This window comes from Taudactylus pleione, unplaced genomic scaffold (assembly GCF_031769625.1).
Source record: "Taudactylus pleione unplaced genomic scaffold, aTauple2 ptg001337l, whole genome shotgun sequence".
Taxonomy (NCBI): domain Eukaryota; kingdom Metazoa; phylum Chordata; class Amphibia; order Anura; family Myobatrachidae; genus Taudactylus; species Taudactylus pleione.
In genome coordinates, this window is record NW_028285737.1 from 520,662 (window position 1) to 542,062 (window position 21,401).

A 21,401-nucleotide genomic window follows, 5' to 3' on the forward strand; every position below is an offset into this window, starting at 1 on the left:
TATGTGTGTGTGACACTATGACTGTGCTGTGATGAGGTATGTGTGACGCTGCTGTGATGAGGTACGAGTGTGTGACACTATGATGGTGCTGTGATGAAGTACGAGTGTGTGACACTATGAAGGTGATGTGATGAGGTATGAGTGTGTGGCATCATGATGGTGCTGTGATGAGGTATGAGTGTGACACTATGACAGTGCTGTGATGAGGTATGTGCGTGTGACATTATGAAAGTGTGGTGATGAGGTATGAGTGTGTGATACTATGACGGTGCGGTGATGAGGTATGAGTGTGTCACACTATGACGGTGCTGTGATGAGGTATGAGTGTGTGATACTATGACGGTGCTATGATGAGGTATGAGTGTTTGACACTGACGGTGTTGTGATGAGGTATGAGTGTATGACATTATAACGGTGCTGTGATGAGGTATGAGTGTGTGACACTATGATGGTGCTGTGAAGAGGTATGAGTGTGTGACACTATGATGGTGCTGTGATGAGGTATGTGTGTGACACCATGATGGTGCTGTGATGAGGTACGAGTGTGTGACACTATGACGGGGCTGTGATGATGTACGAGTTTGTGACACTATGACGGTGCTGTGATGATTTATGCGTGTTACACTATGACACAGCTGTGATGAGGTACGAGTGGGTGACACTATGACAGTGCGTTGATGAGGTACGAGTGTGTGACACTATGCTGGTGCTGTGATGAGGTACGAGTGTGTGACACTATGAAGGCACTGTGATGAGGTACGAATGTGTGACACTATGACGGTGCTGTGATGAGGTATGAGTGTGTGACACTATGACGGTGCTGTGATGAGGTGCGAGTGTGTCACTATAACGGTGCTGTGATGAGGTATGAGTGTGTGACACTATGACGGTGCTGTGATGAGGTATGAGTGTGTGACACTGACGGTGCTGTGATGAGGTGCGAGTGTGTCACTATAACGGTGCTGTGATGAGGTATGAGTGTGTGACACTATGATGGTGCTGTGATGAGGTTTGAGTGTGTGACACTATGACGGTATTATGATGAGGTATGAGCGTGTGACACTATGACGGTGCTGTGATGAGGTACGAGTGTGTGACACTGACGGTGCTGTGATGAGGTATGAGCGTGTGACACTATGACGCTGCTGTGATGAGGTACGAGTGTGTGACACTATGACGGTGCTGTCATGAGGTATGAGCGTGTGACACTATGATGGTGCTGTGATGAGGTACGAGTGTGTGACACTGACAATGCTGTGATGAGGTACGAGTGTGTGACACTATGAAGGTGCTGTGATGAGGTACGAGTGTGTGACACTATGACGGTGCTGTGATGAGGTACGAGAGTGTGACACTATGAAGGTGCTGTGATGAGGTACGAGTGTGTGACACTATGACGGTGCTGTGATGAGGTACGAGTGTGTGACACTATGACGGTGGTGTGATGAGGTATGAGTGGGTGAGACTATGACAGTGCGGTGATGAGGTATGAGTGTGTGACACTATGACGGTGCTGTGATGTACAAGTGTGTGACACTATGAAGGTGCTGTGATGAGGTACGAGTGTGTGACACTATGACGGTGCTGTGTTGATGTATGAGTGTGGGACACTATGATGGTGCTGTGATGAGGTATGAGTGTGTGACACTATGATGGTGCTGTGATGAGGTATGAGTGTGGGACACTATGACGGTGCTGTGATGAGGTATGAGTGTGTGACACTATGGTGTGATGAGGTATGAGTGTGGGACACTATGACGGTGCTGTGATGAGGTATGAGTGTGTGACACTATGGTGTGATGAGGTATGAGTGAGTGACACTATGACGGTGCTGTGATGAGGTTTGAGCGTGTGACACTATGAAGGTGCTGTGATGTGGTATGAGTGAGTGACACTATGATGGTGATGTGATGAGGTATGAGTGTGTGACACTATGACGGTGCTGTGATGAGGTATGAGCGTGTGACACTATGAAGGTGCTGTGATGAGGTATGAGTGTGTGACACTATGATGGTGATGTGATGAGGTATGAGTGTGTGACACTATGACGGTGCTGTGATGAGGTATGAGCGTGTGACACTATGAAGGTGCTGTGATGAGGTATGAGTGTGTGACACTATGATGGTGCTGTGATGAGGTATGAGCGTGTGACACTATGAAGGTGCTGTGATGAGGTATGAGTGTGTGACACTATGATGGTGCTGTGATGAGGTATGAGTGTGTGACACTATGACGGTGCTGTGATGAGGTATGAGGGACACTATGATGGTGCTGTGATGAGGTATGAGTGTGTGACACTATGACTGTGCTGTGATGAGGTATGAGGGACACTATGATGGTGCTGTGGTGAGGTATGAGTGTGTGACACTATGACGGTGCTGTGATGAGGTATGAGTGTGTGACACTATGACGGTGCTGTGATGAGGTATGAGTGTGTGACACTATGACGGTGATGTGATGAGGTATGAGTGTGTGACACTATGACGGTGATGTGATGAGGTATGAGTGTGTGACACTATGACGGTGATGTGATGAGGTATGAGTGTGTGACACTATGACGGTGCTGTGATGAGGTATGAGTGTGTGACACTATGGTGTGATGAGATATGAGCGTGTGACACTATGACGGTGCCATGAGAATGTCAGCTAGATAAGACTATGCACTGGCCTCCTTACTGACAGTAATGGCTGCTTCCTCACCGTGACAATGTGTATGGAGTATTAGCTCGTTCATATAATTATAATGACCCATTAGTATAGAATAGCCTACAGTAGCAGCAGAACAAGTAGCTGTACATTGGATGTATTGATACAGAATGGTAAACTTCCATGAAGTCTACTTTACAGATCACAAAGTAACTATGTATTTGGGAGAGCAGTAAAGGAATGTATTCTAACCCCTCTATATTGTATCTTTAGGGGTTTAAAACCTGTTTACAGTTACTTCAACCAAGACTGGTGCTGCTGAGCCATCTGGCTTCTGTATTGTATGTTATCAATGTTATAGAGAGCGCTCTGCAATTCAGGATGTCATACTAGTAGCTTATTTGGTAGTGACCAAAGTTTCTAGGGAACAACCCGAATTTTATTATTTCTCAGCCCTAACCAGAACATTTACCGAGGGACCAGTAACGTCAGTAATTGTGTACTGAAGTTTTATTTGTAGCTTGTGCTGTAATTTTGTCCCAAATAAAAGCACAAAGAGCTGCATCAATGACCACAGCAAATAGGGCTGGCATGTATGATACGTCCTTGTGATCTCTTAATACCCAGTCATCCTCGTAATAATTTGGACCAGATTGTGCAGATGTTCCAATGTTACACCAAGGCATCTATTCCAGCATAGAAGAAATCAGTGTTAAGCACCTGATGCCAGGACATGACGAATGCTGAACTCCACTGTTGGTTGCGCATCGCCTTCCACCCAGGAGCTTCTTCAATGGTCCAAAGAGATGGAAATTACTTAGTACCATGTCAGGGCTGTAAGGAGGATGGTCCAGAACCTTCCAATATTAGCGCCATAACTCATGCGTGCAGTTGTGTGGCCTGGCGTTATTACACAGCGATACAATGTCTATTCACAGCAACCCTGGTTGTTTTCCTCAACAATTTGGCGATGAATTTCAGCTGCTGATGTGACCTTTAGACACAGAAATCTGATCACGCTACGCACCTCAATGTTTGAACACGTTTCCGCCATCTTACAACTGATGTTGGGACAGTATGACTGATATGAGGCACAGTCCAATGGCCATGGGGGGAAGCAGTGATCTACTTGCTCTGGCCTGGTGGGAAACTAGAATGAAATACAGAACCTTACACACGTGAGAGGTCTTGTTACCTTACTTATTGAACCACGCCGAAATGTAGCAAATGGAAGTGGCATCGATTCCACAAGTGGACGGTAGACCTCTAGAGAGATCTTGGGTGCGGATTGACCTCTCCACCACGTCCCATAAAGGCTTGATTGGGTTTATGTCGGGCAAACATGGCCACACCTTTCATCAGAACTCTACAGAATGCTCCTCTAACCTAATTTGTGTGTTTGCATGTTCTTATTTCATGTGTATTTATGTCCCTGCATATCTGCTTTTCCACATTAAGCTAGCGTGGGAGGTAGAAAAAAAGCCCCAATTACAGAATAGGCTGAGGTTCGAATTGTACCATCTCTAAGCATGTACAATATTGTAGTCCTCTTGCAGGTGGGAAAATAGTCCCTGCAGCACCCGCTAACCCGGAATGGTTCCTGTAAATACCCACATGCTCCATCCTTTACCCCACTTCCCTGCTGACCCTTTCTGGGCTCGTTACATTTCAATGTCAGTAATTATCTATGCAGTAACAGAAGGGTAACATGTTTATGGATGGTTTTACCCATATTATACATGGTACTGGCTGTGTGACACTATTAATGCCATTAATGAATACACAGGGATCACACACCAGCCCTTACCTAGATGTTATCCTCTGTATCTGGGAGGTGACCACATCTACCTGCACGTTAATGGGGTATGAGGCAGATTTCATAGAGTAGGAACTGGCAGATAAAGAGGAACCCTGGACGTTGGGCTGACCATGGTGTTATTTGCTAGAGATAATACAGATTTGTAGTGGTGATGACAAGCGCTGACAATAATTGTCTCTCTGCATTGTATGATTTATGCAGTGCCCACACAATACATATCTTGTTTTTTTTCCAAGAAAATACCATTAGTTTAATTCTCCTAAAAAAGCAAAATCTCCCCAAAACAGGCAAAAAAAAGGTCAAAATATTTTTCATTAAATTGCGAGACAGTAAAAAGAAAGCTAATATTTTTATTTTACTTTTCCTAGCCACCATCAATATTTTGTGGTTCGTACATCACCATTAATCTATCATTCCAAAAGAGCAGATCGTTGGTTTCTATCCATAAGGTTCAATAATAAAATCTGATTTGAAATATAATAATGTATTTTATCTTTTACGTGTTTGAAATGCATAAAATGTATCCCCTATATAACAACGCTGTGATCTGTTATTACTGCAGAGAGTTGTGACAATATCTAATAGAATAAAGACAATACTGTTAGTTTCACCTAAATGATCATTTCCAGTCTTATAATAATGACACACATCCCAATTATCTGAGGATGATTAACCTACAATGTTAAAATCTCTTCCCCTGAGGAAACTGCTGCACACCTGAGTGGAGGAACGCGTAAGGACTTTATATCATCTGAGTGCACCCAGTATAATTTTTTGGAGGTCTGCCACCACATCTGCTGACCGGAGATGACTGCACTGTTCTCAATGAGATCACTGTTTGGCGGCAGAAGGTGCCCTGTATTCACCCACAACTAATATTGAAATCACTGAAGCGGTTCCATATTACCATAGCTGTCCTCACTGCACACACGGCACCAGAGAACATCTACTCAGGACGATAATATTACTGTGTAGTGTTCACTCTAGGTCCTGCGCCGGGCAGGTTGCCGGACCTAGAGAGAGGGCACTTCTGTGTGCGCCAGTGGGGCGTGGCCAAGGAAAAGAGGCGTATCTCTGATGCGTCTCCTTTTCATCACTTTTGGGGGCGTGTCCAGCACTTATGGACATGCGAGGCAGCCCCCAAGCGCTACGGTCACTGTGAATGGATGTCGGGCGCATCGCTGCACCGCTGTTTTCCCCACTCATGGGACACTGTGACCCGCGGGAGGGGACAACCCGCAGGCTGTTTCAGTGGGGCGCCGTGTCGGAGGGCAGGCTGTTTCTGCCCTTTAGAAACAGAGCAGGGCGCGGCGCCCCACTGAAACAGCCTAGCGGGAACACTACTGTGTGTGTGTGTCGGACTACACATTAATACAGCAGGATACTGAAATCTGTTCAGCCGCTATTAATACCATCTGTCACAGTTTTCAGTGGTTAGAGATACGAGTTCTGCAGACCATTGGCAAATATTACATCTGCTCACAGTGGGTAACTGAATTTAAAGGCACCATTGACTATCGAAGTGCAGCTTATTATGAGATCGATTATATATCTTAATTCACAAGGGACAAGTGCTACACCTCTTTACAGGGGTTTGAAAGCATCACATTTGGGACTAAAAACTTCCTTTACATGATCTAGGAACCATAATCGCTATATAGACTGAATACTTATTGGCCAGACTACAAATTAGGTGCACCTAGTGCAGAGGTGCCCTTATGAACAAATTGTGGGTCTGATTCAGAGCCGGACGGTATTTGCGCTCGCTCGTTCAGAAAAAGGGGGTGGCTATTCAAATGAACCGTTCGCTCTTTGCGGTCTGTTCACGCCTCCATGTCTGAACGAGCGAACAAAACATGTGGTCTTTTTTTAAAAATACGCCCCCTGGCCGCTCGCATCATACGTCATGTCCGCTATTTATTAGATTAATCGAGTACATCGAACAGCGTCTGAACTGCTCGCTATTCTTGTGGTTGGTTTTTCCTACTGCAATGTTGCGAGCAGTTCTGACTATAAAATAACCAAGTGACGTGGTCAATGACGCTGCTGTATTAATTATGCACACCCATAAAACGCCTGTTTTGACCTTTAGGCACGCCTGCGTTCTGATCTCCACTCCCCGTTTTCAAGCACCTTCCCCTGTTACCACCCACATACGCCTCATCCTGTCACTCAAAATAGCAGGCATTTGCTATATTGCGAGCACACGATTTTCGGCCGCACTGACTGGTTCGCGCATGCGTATTACAATCCGTACGCATGCGCAGTTGTGCGAACATCGCTCGGAACGAACGAGCGCTTACGAGCGGCTCTGAATGAGACCCTGTGTTTTACATTTGTATATTATGTGATGTGTTTCTTGCAGTCATTTTTATGATTCATTGTGTTGTCATTTGGCTTATTTTAATAACATTTTAAAATGTTCATTAGCGCTCTTTGGATGAACACTATATAGTGTTATTGATTAGGCAATTGATTGTCGAGAAATAGTACTCACCCGTATTATTGTATTTTTTGATTGGGGTAGTAAGCTTGACCCTTATTAGGAGCGTCTGATGAAGAAGTATTTATTTATTAATTATAATTATATTTAAATAAAATTAATTTTATACACAGTTGTGCCATAATTATTATTTATAATCAGGTTATATATAATTATTGTATACAAAATGTTAAAATACTGGAGTGTTGCTACAACCCTGTTTTGTATCAGCTCATAGAAATTATTTTTTCTTGTGTGAAATTTGATGTCTAACAAGATGAGATTTATGTGGAAAACATTTCCCACACTCAGAGCATGGAAATGGTTTCTCACCTGTGTGACTTCTCTGATGTGTAACAAGAACTGATTTATATGTAAAACATTTCCCACACTCAGAGCATGGAAATGGATTTTCACCTGTGTGACTTTTCTGATGTGCAACAAGATCTGATTTCTGTGCAAAACATTTTCCACACTCAGAGCATGGAAATGGTTTCTCACCTATGTGACTTCTCTCATGTTTACCAAGAGCTGATTTATTTGAAAAACATTTTCCACACTCAGAGCATGGAAATGGTTTCTCACCTGTGTGACTTCTCTGATGTACAACAAGAGCTGAATTCTGTATAAAACATTTCCCACAGTGTGAACATGAAAATGGTTTCACACCTGTGTGACTTCTCTGATGTGCAACAAGATCTGATTTCCGTGTAAAACATTTCCTACACTCAGAACACGGAAATGGTCTCTCACCTGTGTGACTTCTCTGATGTGTAACAAGATTTGCTATCCGCGTAAAACATTTCCCACACTGAGAACATGAAAATGGTCTCTCACCTGTGTGACTTCTCTGATGTGCAACAAGAACAGATTTAAATGTAAAACATTTTCCACACTCATTGCATGGAAATGGCCTCTCACCTGTGTGACTTCTCTGATGTTTAACAAGATATGATTTATATGTAAAACATTTTCCACACTCATCGCATGGAAATGGCTTCTCACCTGTGTGACTTCTCTGATGTGTCACAAGAAGTGATTTATATGTAAAACATTTCCCACACTCAGAACATGGATATATTTTATCAGGTGCACGAGCTGCCCCATGTGTAACAAAAGTTGAAGTATCATAAGAACAGTCCTTGCGATTAGAGGGATCAGATGATATATCTGCACAGTGAGGTACCGCATATATATTTAGCATAACAGGGCTGTCTCCTAGAGATTCCTGTGTGATGTTATCTTCTATATTAATATCTGCAGACACGATGAGATCTCCCTCCAAGGCATTACTGCTTGTGCGTCCATCTGCTGGAAATAATATTATTCACAATTCTTTATGTAGCCCAGACATACTACGCAGCATTTTACAGAGAATAGTCATTCACATCAGGCTGTGTCCCACTAGAGCAAACAATCTATGGGATCTATTTACTAAGCAGTGTTAGGAGACAGAATGAAAAGTGATAAGGTGCCAGTAAAGTGAGATGGCAGTTGGGACCTGATTGGCTGGCACCTTATCACTTTTCACTCTGTCTCCTAACACTGATTAGTAAACAGACCCCTGTATTCCCTACCACATGGACACACATACACACACTAGGGTTAATTTGAGTCAGAAGCCAATTTACCCACCAGTATGATTTTTGTATGGTTGGGGGAAACACATACACCTTGTTCGGGAATTAAACTCATGAGTTCAGTGCTCTGGAGACAGCAATGCTAACCACTACACAACCGTGTTACAATTATTAATAAAGACGTTCAGTTGTTTAATTTCATCTTGCAAACTACCATTTTATCACAATTACAAATGTATCAACAACAAATAATGGACCCCATTCCTCTGCGATGCATTGGGGCAATTTGGAATTTTGTAGATGATTGTCCCAAAAATGTATGGGGTTCACCAATTGCTGATCCTGATGAAAAAGTGCTCAGAATCACTAAATCAGGTTCTACAAAATGTTGATTTTCAGAACTTAATTAGGGCTATACAGTTGATTGGTGCTGTATGGCTATGATCAACCGATTTGCTGACTGTTTTAGTGAAATTATGGGACATTCACGATTGGCAGATCTGTGAATTGATGTAAATGATCTGCAAATCACTGACAACTATGTGTAATATATGGGCACACATTGGTGGATTCGGGAATCTTTAAATCGGGGTGGGGGGGAATTCACAGAATGTGTAATTTAGTTTTGTTTAGATTGCTGATATACGGGCCCCTTATGTTTTTCTTTTTGAATACAAAAAAAATGCCACAAGCGCATTATCAGCAAATGTCATAGACCCAGCTACAGGGATGTGATTATGGCATATCACCAATATATATCTCCAACCCCCCTTCCCCACCAAATGCAGACTTTGCTGGGTAACTTCATCACAGAGCAGGAAGCCTCATTTGCCAGTGACGTTGGTGAACCACAATACCCATCTAGAGACCGCCCTCACACATAAACACGGGAAACTTGTCGGCTAATCAACAACTGCGTCCACACTACACAAAGTTCTCCAGGTGGATATATATGTAGCAAAAGCAGCCTCTATATGGTCCTCTGGTCATCCTCAGGGAGAGAAGCCCCACCAGAGTCATGCTACTAACAGGGTAATGAGTTACTGTAGATAACCGCTGAGAGGGAAGGAGAGCGATAGGACAGAGCAACACAGAATGATGGCGGCACAGAGCAGGGGAGAAAGCAGGACAGGATAGGAGAATGGTGCAGGGCACAGAGCAGGGGAGGCAGCAGGACAGGGTATGGGAATGGTGCAGGGGAGAAAGCAGGACAGGATATGGGAATGGTACAGGGCACAGACCTGGGGAGGCAGCAGGACAGGGTAGGGGAATGGTGCAGGGCACAGAGTTGGGGAGGCAGCAGGACAGGGTAAGGGAATGACGCAGGGCACAGAGCTGGGGAGGCAGCAGGATAGGGTAAGGGAATGACGCAGGGCACAGAGCAGGGGAGGCAGCAGGACAGGGTAGGGGAATGGTGCAGGGCACAGAGCGGGGGAGGCAGGACAAGGTAGGGGAATGGTGCAGGGCACAGAGTGGGGGAGACAGCAGGATAGGCTCGGGGAATGGTGCAGGGCACAGAGTGGGGGAGGCAGCAGAACAGGGTAGGGGAATGGTGCAGGGCACAGAGCGGGGGAGGCAGGACAGGGTAGGGGAATGGTGCAGGGCACAGAGTGGGGGAGGCAGCAGGACAGGATAGGGGAATGGTGCAGGGCACAGAGTGGGGGAGGCAGCAGGACAGGATAGGGGAATGGTGCAGGGCACAGAGTGGGGGAGGCAGCAGGACAGGGTGGGGGAATGGTGCAGGGCACAGAGTGGGGGAGGCAGCAGGACAGGGTAGGGGAATGGTGCAGGGCACAGAGTGGGGGAGGAAGCAGAACAGGGTAGGGGAATGGTGCAGGGCACAGAGTGGGGGAGGAAGCAGAACAGGGTAGGGGAATGGTGCAGGGCACAGAGCTGGGGAGGCAGCAGGACAGGGTAGGGGAATGGTGCAGGGCACAGAGCGGGGGAGGCAGGACAGGGTAGGGGAATGTTGCAGGGCACAGAGTGGGGGAGGCAGCAGGACAGGATAGGGGAATGGTGCAGGGCACAGAGTGGGGGAGGCAGCAGGACAGGATAGGGGAATGGTGCAGGGCACAGAGTGGGGGAGGCAGCAGGACAGGGTATGGGAATGGTGCAGGGCACAGAGCGGGGGAGGCAGCAGGACATGGTAGGGGAATGGTGCAGGGCACAGAGCGGGGGAGGCAGGAGGATGGGTAGGGGAATGGCGCAGCGCACAGAGCGGGGGAGGCAGCAGTACAGGGTAGGGGAATGGTGCAGGGCACAGAGCGGGGGAGGCAGCAGGGCAGGGGAATGGTACAGGGCACAGAGCGGGGAGGCAGCAGGGCAGGGGAATGGTACAGGGCACAGAGCGGGGGAGGCAGCAGGACAGGGTAGGGAGATGGTGCAGGGCACAGAGCGGGGGAGGCAGCAGGACAGGGTAGGGGGAATGGTGCAGGACAGAGCGGAGGAGGCAGCAGGACAGGGTAGGGGAATGGTGCTGGGCACAGAGCGGGGGAGGCAGCAGGACAGGGTAGGGGAATGGTGCAGGGCACAGAGCGGGGGAGGCAGCAGGACAGGGTAGGGGAATGGTGCTGGGCACAGAGCGGGGGAGGCAGCAGGACAGGGTAGGGGAATGGTGCTGGGCACAGAGCGGGGGAAGCAGCAGGACAGGGTAGGGGAATGGTGTAGGGCACAGAGCGGGGGAGGCAGCAGGACAGGGTAGGGGAATGGGGCAGGGCATAGAGCAGGGGAGGCAGCAGGACAGGGTAGAAGAATGGTGCAGGGCACAGAGCGGGGGTGGCAGCAGGACAGGGTAGGGGAATGGTGCAGGGCACAGAGCGGGGGAGGAAGCAGGACAGGGTAGGGAAATGGTGCTGGGCACAGAGCGGGGGAGGCAGCAGGACAGGGTAGGGGAATGGTGCAGGGCACAGAGCGGGGGAGGCAGCAGGACAGGGTAGGGGAATGGGGCAGGGCATAGAGCGGGGGAGGCAGCAGGACAGGGTAGAGGAATGGTGCAGGGCACAGAGCGGGGGAGGCAGCAGGACAGGGTAGGGGAATGGTGCAGGGCACAGAGCGGGGGAGGCAGCAGGACAGGGTAGGGGAATGGTGCAGGGCACAGAGCGGGGGAGGCAGCAGGACAGGGTAGGGGAATGGTGCAGGGCACAGAGCGGGGGAGGCAGCAGGACAGGGTAGGGGAATGGTGCAGGGCACAGAGCGGGGGAGGCAGCAGGACAGGGTAGGGGAATGGTGCAGGGCACAGAGTGGGGGAGGCAGCAGGACAGGGTAGGGGAATGGTGCACGGCACAGAGCGGGGGAAGCAACAGGACAGGGTAGGGGAATGGTGCAGGGCAAAGAGTGGGGGAGGCAGCAGGACAGGGCAGGGGAATGGCTCAGGGCACAGACTGGCAACAGCAGACAGGAAGACAGCAGAAGGGCAGAGCGGAATAGAGACGTCAGCAGATAAAGCACAACAGTACAGAAAATGCAAGCACAGAGACTGCAGGAAGACATTGTGCAATTAGAGTTTTGTGGTTATAACACTGTGTGTAAAGAAGGTGTCGTTTGTGTGACGTGTGTGTTGTAATATGTAGTATACAGCATATTGAAAATCAGTCAGTAATGTAACATTACTCAAGGAAGATAATGGGTCTAATAAGGGCTGATTGCTCCTGATGTATGAGATACACCAGAGAATATGGGGAGGAGACTAGTCAGATCTCTGGGCTGGTAACACACAGTGACATGATGTGAGAGGGGAGAGCAGGAGTATAATAGGGGCTGATGGCTCCTGATGTATGAGATACACCAGAGAGTGTGGGGAGGAGACTGGTCAGATCTCTGGGCTGGTAACACACAGTGACATGATGTGAGGAGGAGAGCAGGAGTATAATAGGGACTGATGGCTCCTGATGTATGAGCTACACCAGAGAGTGTGGGGAGGAGACTGGTCAGATCTCTGGGCTGGTAACACACAGTGACATGATGTGAGGGGGAGAGAAGGAGTATAATAGGGGCTGATGGCTCCTGATGTATGAGATACACCAGAGAGTGTGGGAGGAGACTGGTCAGATCTCTGGGCTGGTAACACACAGTGACATGATGTGAGGGGGAGAGCAGGAGTATAAAAGGGGCTGATGGCTCCTGATGTATGAGATAGACCAGAGAGTGTGGGGAGGAGACTGGTCAGATCTCTGGGCTGGTAACACACAGTGACATGATGTGAGGGGGAGAGCTGGAGTATAATAGGGGCTGATGGCTCCTGATGTATGAGATACACCAGAGAGTGTGGGGAGGAGACTGGTCAGATCTCTGGGCTGGTAACACACAGTGACATGATGTGAGGGGGAGAGCAGGAGTATAAAAGGGGCTGATGGCTCCTGATGTATGAGATAGACCAGAGAGTGTGGGGAGGAGACTGGTCAGATCTCTGGGCTAATAACACACAGTGACATGATGTGAGGGGGAGAGCTGGAGTATAATAGGGGCTGATGGCTCCTGATGTATGAGATACACCAGAGAGTGTGGGGAGGAGACTGGTCAGATCTCTGGGCTGGTAACACACAGTGACATGATGTGAGGGGGAGAGCAGGAGTATAATAGGGGCTGATGGCTCCTAATGTATGAGATACACCAGAGAGTGTGGGGAGGAGACTGGTCAGATCTCTGGGCTGGTAACACACAGTGACATGATGTGAGGGGGAGAGCAGGAGTATAGTAGGGGCTGATGGCTTCCGAGTCCCCCACTGGGCAGATACATTTACCTCATTAATTTGTAGTGACAGAGGAGGGTGTAGGATAAGAGATTGTTCTAGTGAGTGAGCAAGGAGAATACAGGACTAATTTCTGTATTAAGTGTTTATTACTCACCTGTATTGATATCTGTAGGGATTTGTTCCTCCTTACACTGCTGATCACACCTCACATATGTCTCTTCATCTCCATCTATATCTTCTGCCTTCATATCAGTCACATACGTCTCTTCATCTCCATCTATATCTTCTGCCTTCATATCAGTCACATACGTCTCTTCTTCTCCCTCTTTCTCTTCTACCTTCATATCAGTCACATATGTCTCTTCTTCTTCTATATCTTCTACCTTCATATCAGTCACATTCGTCTCTTCTCCCCCTATATCTTCTACCTTCATATTAGTCACATACGTCTCTTCTTCTCCCTCTATATCTTCTGCCTTCATATCAGTCACATACGTCTCTTCTTCTCCCTCTATATCTTCTGCCTTTATATCAGTCACATATGTCTCTTCTTCTCCCTCTATATCTTCTGCCTTTCTAGTAGTCACATACGTCTCTCCTTCTCCCTCTATATCTTCTACCTTTATAGTCACATACGTCTCTTCTTTTCCCACTTTATTTTCTACCTTAATATTAGTCAGAACTTCATCCTAAAAAGCACAATAACCAAAATGTAACATGTCCACTATGAAAGAGAACCCACCAAGGATGCCTCACACTGGACACTCCCTACATACCAGGGATGATACTTACAGTCTGCCCTCTCTTATTGTTTAATTCTTTTTCCCCACTATGTATCTTAAACTATATTATTTAACAAAATGTTCTACTGTGTTCTTTTCGCATTTCTTTACCACAACCTCATTGTTGTACAGCTAATCCGCACTTATCTACATTTGTCCTTATCTTACACATCATATCCTTTATAACCCTTAATGACATATATCCCTGACTAAACATTACGGTGCAGTCAGTAAACAGGACTCACGGCATGGACTTCTGTGTGAAGAGTCATTCACTGTCCTTGGCTAAGAGGTGCTGTTCTGCTAGGGGTTCACTGTGGAACTCACTGTATTGGATTATTTGGGACGTTGAGCCAGGTTATTTCACCTGATACCCTGTATTGTTTGAAGACCTACATCAATCTGTGGACAGCTTGAGGACGCGTGTGGACACCTTTGAATGTGTGCCGTGGTTTGTTCAGTTCTGTCTTCATAATAAACCTCAAGGTGATCTGCGGAACCTGTATCCACATTTGCCTACAGCAACAGTAGGATTATTCAGACACCAACCCACGAGCACAGAAAGCGTGAGGTCACAGCAGAGAACATAGGATCAGCCATACGTAAAGAAAGAGAAATCACAGTGAGGTGGTTCCAGCAAGTGATTGTGTGTCAGTTCCATGAAAGGTAAAATGTTACCAAGGAAAGAAAATCAATGCCTCAAGACTTCCAGGCAGTAGAGCTCGTAAATAGAGGTTCATCAACGTATCTGCAGGCTGGGAAGCCGGATATATAATTTATTTTTGCAAAGATGCAGACCATTTGGGAGTACTTGAATGAAGTTTGGCAGATTATCATCAGGTGGAGAGTTGCCAGCATGCAGGACAAATTGTGTTACCTGTTGTAAGCGTTCCTGCACTGCAAATGGGAGGCAGCTGCATGGAATCTGCTAGGGAGCCAGAGTTTGTAGAATTCACAAAGTAAGCAAACGCTCGAGTGGCCAAAATGACACAACAAAGCCAACATTTCAAGACAGGAGGGCAAGTCCAGTGTCAACAGTCTTCTCAGATAGAGCCAGAAGAGAGGTTCGACATGGGGCTGCTGCAACCCAGGCAGATGACCAAGTGGTCCAACCAGTGGGGCCTGTAGACCACTGAAAGAAATGAGCATGAAAATGAGCATGGTGGAGTTGATAGGAGAATGTCAGCTGCGAGGCATCCCTTTCCAATTTTGCACTCGCAAGGATATCCTCCAGTGTATCCGCCAGGACCAGGGGGACCCAACAAAAGTGTTCACTGATTACTGGATATGGATTCTTCGTCTGGGTCCACGGATGAGTGTGTGGGAACAGTTGGCGTCTGGAGGAGTGCTTTTTGGTGGCAGAGGAAGAAGCATTGGATTGGGGCCTCCTGGATATCCCACCTTGTCACCAGGTGGAGGCTGAAAGGCACCATCTGCAAGAGTTTCTCCCACACCCGAGGTAAACAGCTGGTCAGTGTACTATACAGGGGTAAAAGCTAGTGGTGTAATAAAAGTGGTACCCACCACTCAGGCACCAAAGGAGGAGCTGAGCTACACCTTACTTTTTTCCGAGGTGGAAGATGGAGACCTATTAATGAGCTGCCAGGGGATCTATGAGGACTGTGTCCAAAAGGAGATCACCATGGACAGGGTAGTATTGTTCCACTCACCCACAAGCATATAAGCACTGTTTGTCACCTTGCTCCAGGCTGCCCAGCATATTTCAGCTGGGGGAGGCCTATTGCGGCGGATTGGCAATGTCCACCCCAGTTATTTTGCCGAGGAAGGATGAAGAGGTAGTGCCCTGTGTATACCCTGCTTCCCTAACTCCACAAGAAGGTTATGAAGGATTGTTTCAATTTAGCAATTTGGAGAACAAGAAGCTGCTAAATGCCAGTACAAACCCTGTGACCAAAAAGGGACACGAATATCTGAGACTGTTAACATAATATCAGAGCAGGGGAATATGTTGCTCCACTTAAATCCTCCTGAAAGTTTTGTGGACTGTAACTATGTGCCAGAGTACTTGCCTGCCCTAAGTAAGATCCAACAAGTGCTGATCACTTGGATGTCAGGAGACACCATTTACCAACCCTTGTCCCCTCCCAAAGAGAAGGCACTGCGCAACTCAGCACCCTGTAGTCTGCAGAGCATAAGGTAGTTTTGGAGACAATCATGGAAGCTTCAGTGGTTACAACCCTGAGCTAAACCTCACCAGTTACCCAACCAAGTAGGATGGCAGTGGAGGTTATCCAGGAAAAGGACAGAGCAGAAGAAGCACCAGGTGAGACACTGGCTTTTGGGGGGAGGGCTGGAACAGGACCAGCCTGTCCTGTCAACTCGCTTGCATCCACCAGCTGCAATATTCCCGATGGATGGTCCATACCTGGCACCAGGCGATGAGGAGCCAGCACGTTGCACTAACATTTGTCAGCCCCCAACTTGTGTGGGGGAGTAGATAATGGTCACAACTGTTGAAATGACGGGTACAGGACCCAAACATTTGCCTGCCCCTGGGCAGCTGTTACTTGAATGAGGAGTGGTGGTGGAAGGTATTCCCTGCCCCAGTGCGCAGAGGTGAAGGAGGTGAGCATGGGCAGAGAGAAGACCATGTGTACCCCAACTCTTGTACCAGATTATTTCAGATGTTTGAGGAAGGACAACTAGGGCCCAGATTTCTTGGATGGCAGTCTATTGGTACCATTCAATGTTTTAACATTGAACAGTGGATACATGGCTTATGAGGGGGGCTTATGAGGAGGGAAGGCTACTTCAGGACCTTTAGTTCTGGTTACTCCTCTGCAGTAAGCCGTGACTTTTTGGATCAAAAGAAAGAATAATAGATCAATTCTTAGCGCACCAGAGGCAAGGGAAGCGAGGCACTGCCTTCTGGATGTGTTGGGAAGTATCGGTCCTATGGGTCCTCCGCCTATTTAGGGCACCTTTGAAATAGGAACCATGGATATGTGGATCCCACAAACTTGGGACCCTGGTAGAGAACTGCTTATTACCTTCAGCCTGGGTTGGACATTAAGGACTGTGCCTATCACTTGCCGGGACATTGGATATAAAAAGTGTGTAGGGGGGGAATATGACGAAACCTGTTGAATATGCACTTTTTTCCCATGTTCCTCTAGAGAACATGCCCTAGCATACATTATGACTACAGTCAGTATGTGTGTCATATCATTTCCCATAGCATGTCTCTGCTCACCCACATACTGTGTGTGCATGTTGCAACTCTCGGGTAGATAATGGATGCAACCCGTATTTAGGGAATTGGCTCGACCTATTCCTGAGGTGAGGAGTTTAATGTGCCGGCAGTATTCACCAGGGACCCTCTCGAGAAGGTATGGACTTGGCTGCGTCTGACACACAGGTCGCGGCCCTCAGGATAGGTTCCCCTATACAGGTGCTGGAGAACTCTGGATAGAGCGTAGAGAATTTACAATGTAGTCGACAGGCCGGGTCAGAACCAACAGACAAGATGGTACCAGGGAGCAGACGAAAAGCGGGTTCAGGGAATAGCCAAGGTCGGAACCAAATATCAAACGCAGTACCAAGGGTCAGGCGGAATTGGAGTCAAAAACAAGCCAAAGGTCAGGAACGAATTACAGGATATGCACTTGAACGCTGGAGTAAGGTAATGGAGCCTATACTCTGGCACAGGAGTGCTCCCAGGGACTTCCTTTTATAGGCAGGGCATGGATAAGGCGCATCCTGTGATGTCACCACTAGATGTGCATGGCCCTTTAAATTTTCCTACAGGTCGGCACGCGCGCTCCTAGGAGCCACGGCAGCCTGTAGCCTGACAGCCGCCCAGCAGGGGGAGCCACAACCATCAGCAGCGGATGCCGGGGAGACACTGCCCGCCGCCCGGAACTCCAGCGCCACTGGACTCGGCAAGTAGTTAGCCGGTGTCAAGCGCAACAGGGAGAAGCCACACATGGTAGCAGTTGGTGCAGGGGGACACTGCCCGCTGCTTAGAATTCCAGTGCTGCTGGACCTGGTAAATATCAGCAGGTATCCAACATTACACCCCCCCCCCTTGGGGTGGGCACCGAACACCTCACAAATGGTTTGTTAGGAAATCTTCGGTGGAACGTCTGACGAAGCTGGGGCTCATGATATCTGAGGCCTTGACCCAGCAGCGCTCCTCATGTCCATACCCTTCCAATCCACCAAGAACTGAACAGCTCTTCTAGAAACCCTGGTCCAAGATCTGTTTCGCTTCATACTCCTCCTGCTGGTCCATTGCAATCGCTGGAGGAGGACTGCCAGGTGCCGAGAAACGATTAAGGACCAGGGGTTTTAGGAGGGACACATGAAATACATTGGGTATCCTAAGTGTATTAGGGAGTTTCAGACGGAATGCCATTGGATTAACAACCTGAAGAATCTGGAAGGGACCAATGTATCTGGGAGCAAACTTCATCGTAGGAACTCTCAATCTCAGATGTTTGGTTGACAGCCAGACTTTATCACCAGACCTCAACACAGGAACCTTCCTCCTTTTCCTATCTGCAAACATTTTATACCTTCAAGAGGCCATTCACAGATTCTTCTTTACTTCCTTCCAGATTTTAAAGAACCGGTTTCCTGTACCATGCACAGCTGGACACGACACTGACCTGGTAGCGCTGGTAGCATAGGATGCAAACCATATATAGTAAAAAATGGAGAGTGCCCCGATGCTTCATGATACAGATTATTGTGGGCAAATGCAGCCCATGGTAACAGAGAGATCCAGTCATCCTGATTGGCTGAAACATACTTCCGAATGAACTTCTCCAAATCCTGGTTTATTTGCTCTGTCTAGCCATTACTCTGGGGTTGGTAGGCCAAACAGAAGCTCAAATTAATGTCAAAGCACCTGCATAATGCTCTCCAGAATCTAGAAGTAAACTGTACCCCTCGGTCGGAAACAAAGGCCCTGATTCAGACCCGCTCACTGGTCTGAAGGGCGTTTTTTTTGTCCGGCCTCCTGGCCGCTCGCTAAGCTGTAGGTGACCACCCACAGCTTTAGTGAGTGACTAGGTGATGGTCGCGATCATTGGGTTTGCGGCGAGACCCTAATAGAGCCGGAAGCTCACTACTGACATCACTCGTGATGTCAGTAGGGCCGCCCACAAACGGTAGGCGTCGAGCTGTCGATCAACATCGACAGCTGCCCCGTTTGTAGCGAGCCCCGGAGCGAGTGAATTTCTCACTCGCTCCGGGGCTCGCGCGTGCACACTGCCCGGCCGTCGACCCGCTTGCGAGCGGGTCTGAATCAGACCCCGAAATGATGTATCCCAGAAATGTCAATTCTTTCTGTTCGAAGGAGCATTTTTCAAGCTTGCAGAAAAACTGGTTGGTCCTAAGTCGTGACAACACTTCACATACATGCTGGTGATGACTCACTATATTTTCGGAGAAAATCAGGATGTCGTCCAGATATACCACTACGTACTTGTATAACAGGTCCCGTAAGATGTGATTCATATATTTTTTAAAAACAGCTGGGGCGTTACTTAAACCACATGGCATAACTAAGTATTCGTAGTGGCCATCACGAGTATTAAAGGCCGTCTTCCATTCGTCCCCCGACCGGATCCTGATTAGATTATAAGCCCCACGAAGTTCCAGCTTGGTGAAAATCTTTGCTCCTTTTATCTGATCGAAGAGCTCAGAGATCAGAGGAAACCGGTCTTTGATAGTAAATGCATTGAAACTCCGGCAGTCAATGCATGGTCGCAAACCTCCATCCTTCTTTTTAATGAAAAATAGGCCAGCCCCAATGGGGGATTTGGATTCCCTGATAAAACCACGTTCCAGATTCTCCTTAATATAATCTGTCACTGCCTGGGACTCGGTAAACGAGAGAGGAAAAATTCTTCCACGAGGGGGCGCTTTCCCAGGTAACAAATCTATGGCACAATCTCATTCTCTGTGGGTAGGAAGTATCTCAGTGGCCTTTTTACTGAACACATCACTGAAGGATTGGTATGGAGCTGGAAGCTGATCTTACGGAGAGAGACAACTGAACTCCATATAACCTGATTCTAAAAAGGCCTTAATGACTTCAGAGCAATTTCCATGGACCAGAGTTACATCAATGGTAAATTGAGGAACAGCACAGTCTTTTGGGGTGAGTTGAAACGTACCTAATCTGACCACCCCTCGATCAATTAGGCCTTCTCGTTTCCCAGATGTTTTGAGCAGCCAGAAAGAAGCTGACCCGGTTCACCACAGTACAGACAGAGTTTATTTTTGACCCTCCTCTCTCTGTCTACGGCAGGAAGGTGAGACTTTCCAACCTGCATGGGCTCTTCAGGAGATTCCACCAGTGCCGTGAAACGTGGAGCGAGCTTGAAGGTGAAGCGACGGGACTGTTCTTTCTCTATTGCTCTCTCCCTGTGGTGAAGATCTACCTGGATACACAAGGAGATTAAGTCATCCAAAGTGGTTAGCAATTCCCTGGATGCAAGTACATCTTTAATCTGATCTGACAGCCCCTGCATAAATGCGGTAACCAAGGTTTTATTATTCCACCGTAATTCCGAAGCAAGGGTTTGAAACTACACAGCATATTGTCCTGTAGATTGGTTGCCTTGTTTCAGCTGCAAGATAGCTGACCCCGAAGAGGATACTCGTCCGGGCTCATCGAAGACCCTCCGAAAAACCTTCAGAAATTCAGCACTATTATTGACCAGGGGATCATTCCTTTCCCACAACGGTGAAACCCAAGCCAACGCCTGACCGAACACTAGCGAAATCACGTAAGCCACCTTCGTCCTCTCTGAAGGGAAATTTGCTGCTTGGACCTCAAATTGAATTGAGCAATGGTTCAGGAATCCTCGACAGCCTTTAGGGTCCCCATCATACTTCGTAGGATTCGGAATGCATTGTGGGGCGGCATGTACAGTCACCGTAGGAGGAGTGACTGATTGCACCGGAGGTGGCTGAGCAGCACCAACTCGTTGCATTAGGGTCTGCAGACACTGCACAATCTGAAAAAATTTTGTCTACTATGATACTAATTCTCCATCCTATTTGTGTCTTGGCTCTTACTTTCCAAATTCTCGACCCTAGCAAGGAGGTTCTCGAGCAGATCTCGTGGTGACAGACTTCCAGCAGCATCCATGAGTATTCTGTCGCAACTCTCGGGTAGATAATGGATGCAACCTGTATTTAGGGAATTGGCTTGACCTATTCCTGAGACGCGGAGTCTAATGTGCCGGCGGTATTCACCAGGGACCCTCGCAAGAATGTATGGACTTGGCTGCGTCCGACACACAGGTCGCGGCCCTCAGGATAGATTCCCCTATACAGGTGCTGGAGAACTCTGGATAGAGCGTAGAGGATTTTCAACGTAGTAGACAGGCCGGGTCAGAACTAACAGACAAGACGGTACCAGGA

At 47.7% G+C, this 21,401-nt stretch overlaps 1 protein-coding gene across 1 annotated transcript in view; it reads right to left on the reverse strand.

Moving 5' to 3' along the window:
• The window catches only part of LOC148443066 (uncharacterized), a 57,489-nt gene that overhangs the window by 21,697 nt on the left and 14,391 nt on the right, over positions 1-21,401 (reverse strand). The window contains exons 4-5 of the mRNA XM_088463300.1: positions 13,373-13,907; positions 7,236-8,258 (exon numbers count right to left, since the gene is read on the reverse strand). Of these exons, the coding sequence (XP_088319426.1) occupies positions 7,236-8,258; positions 13,373-13,907 (1,558 nt within the window). The remainder of the gene's footprint in view (positions 1-7,235; positions 8,259-13,372; positions 13,908-21,401) is intronic.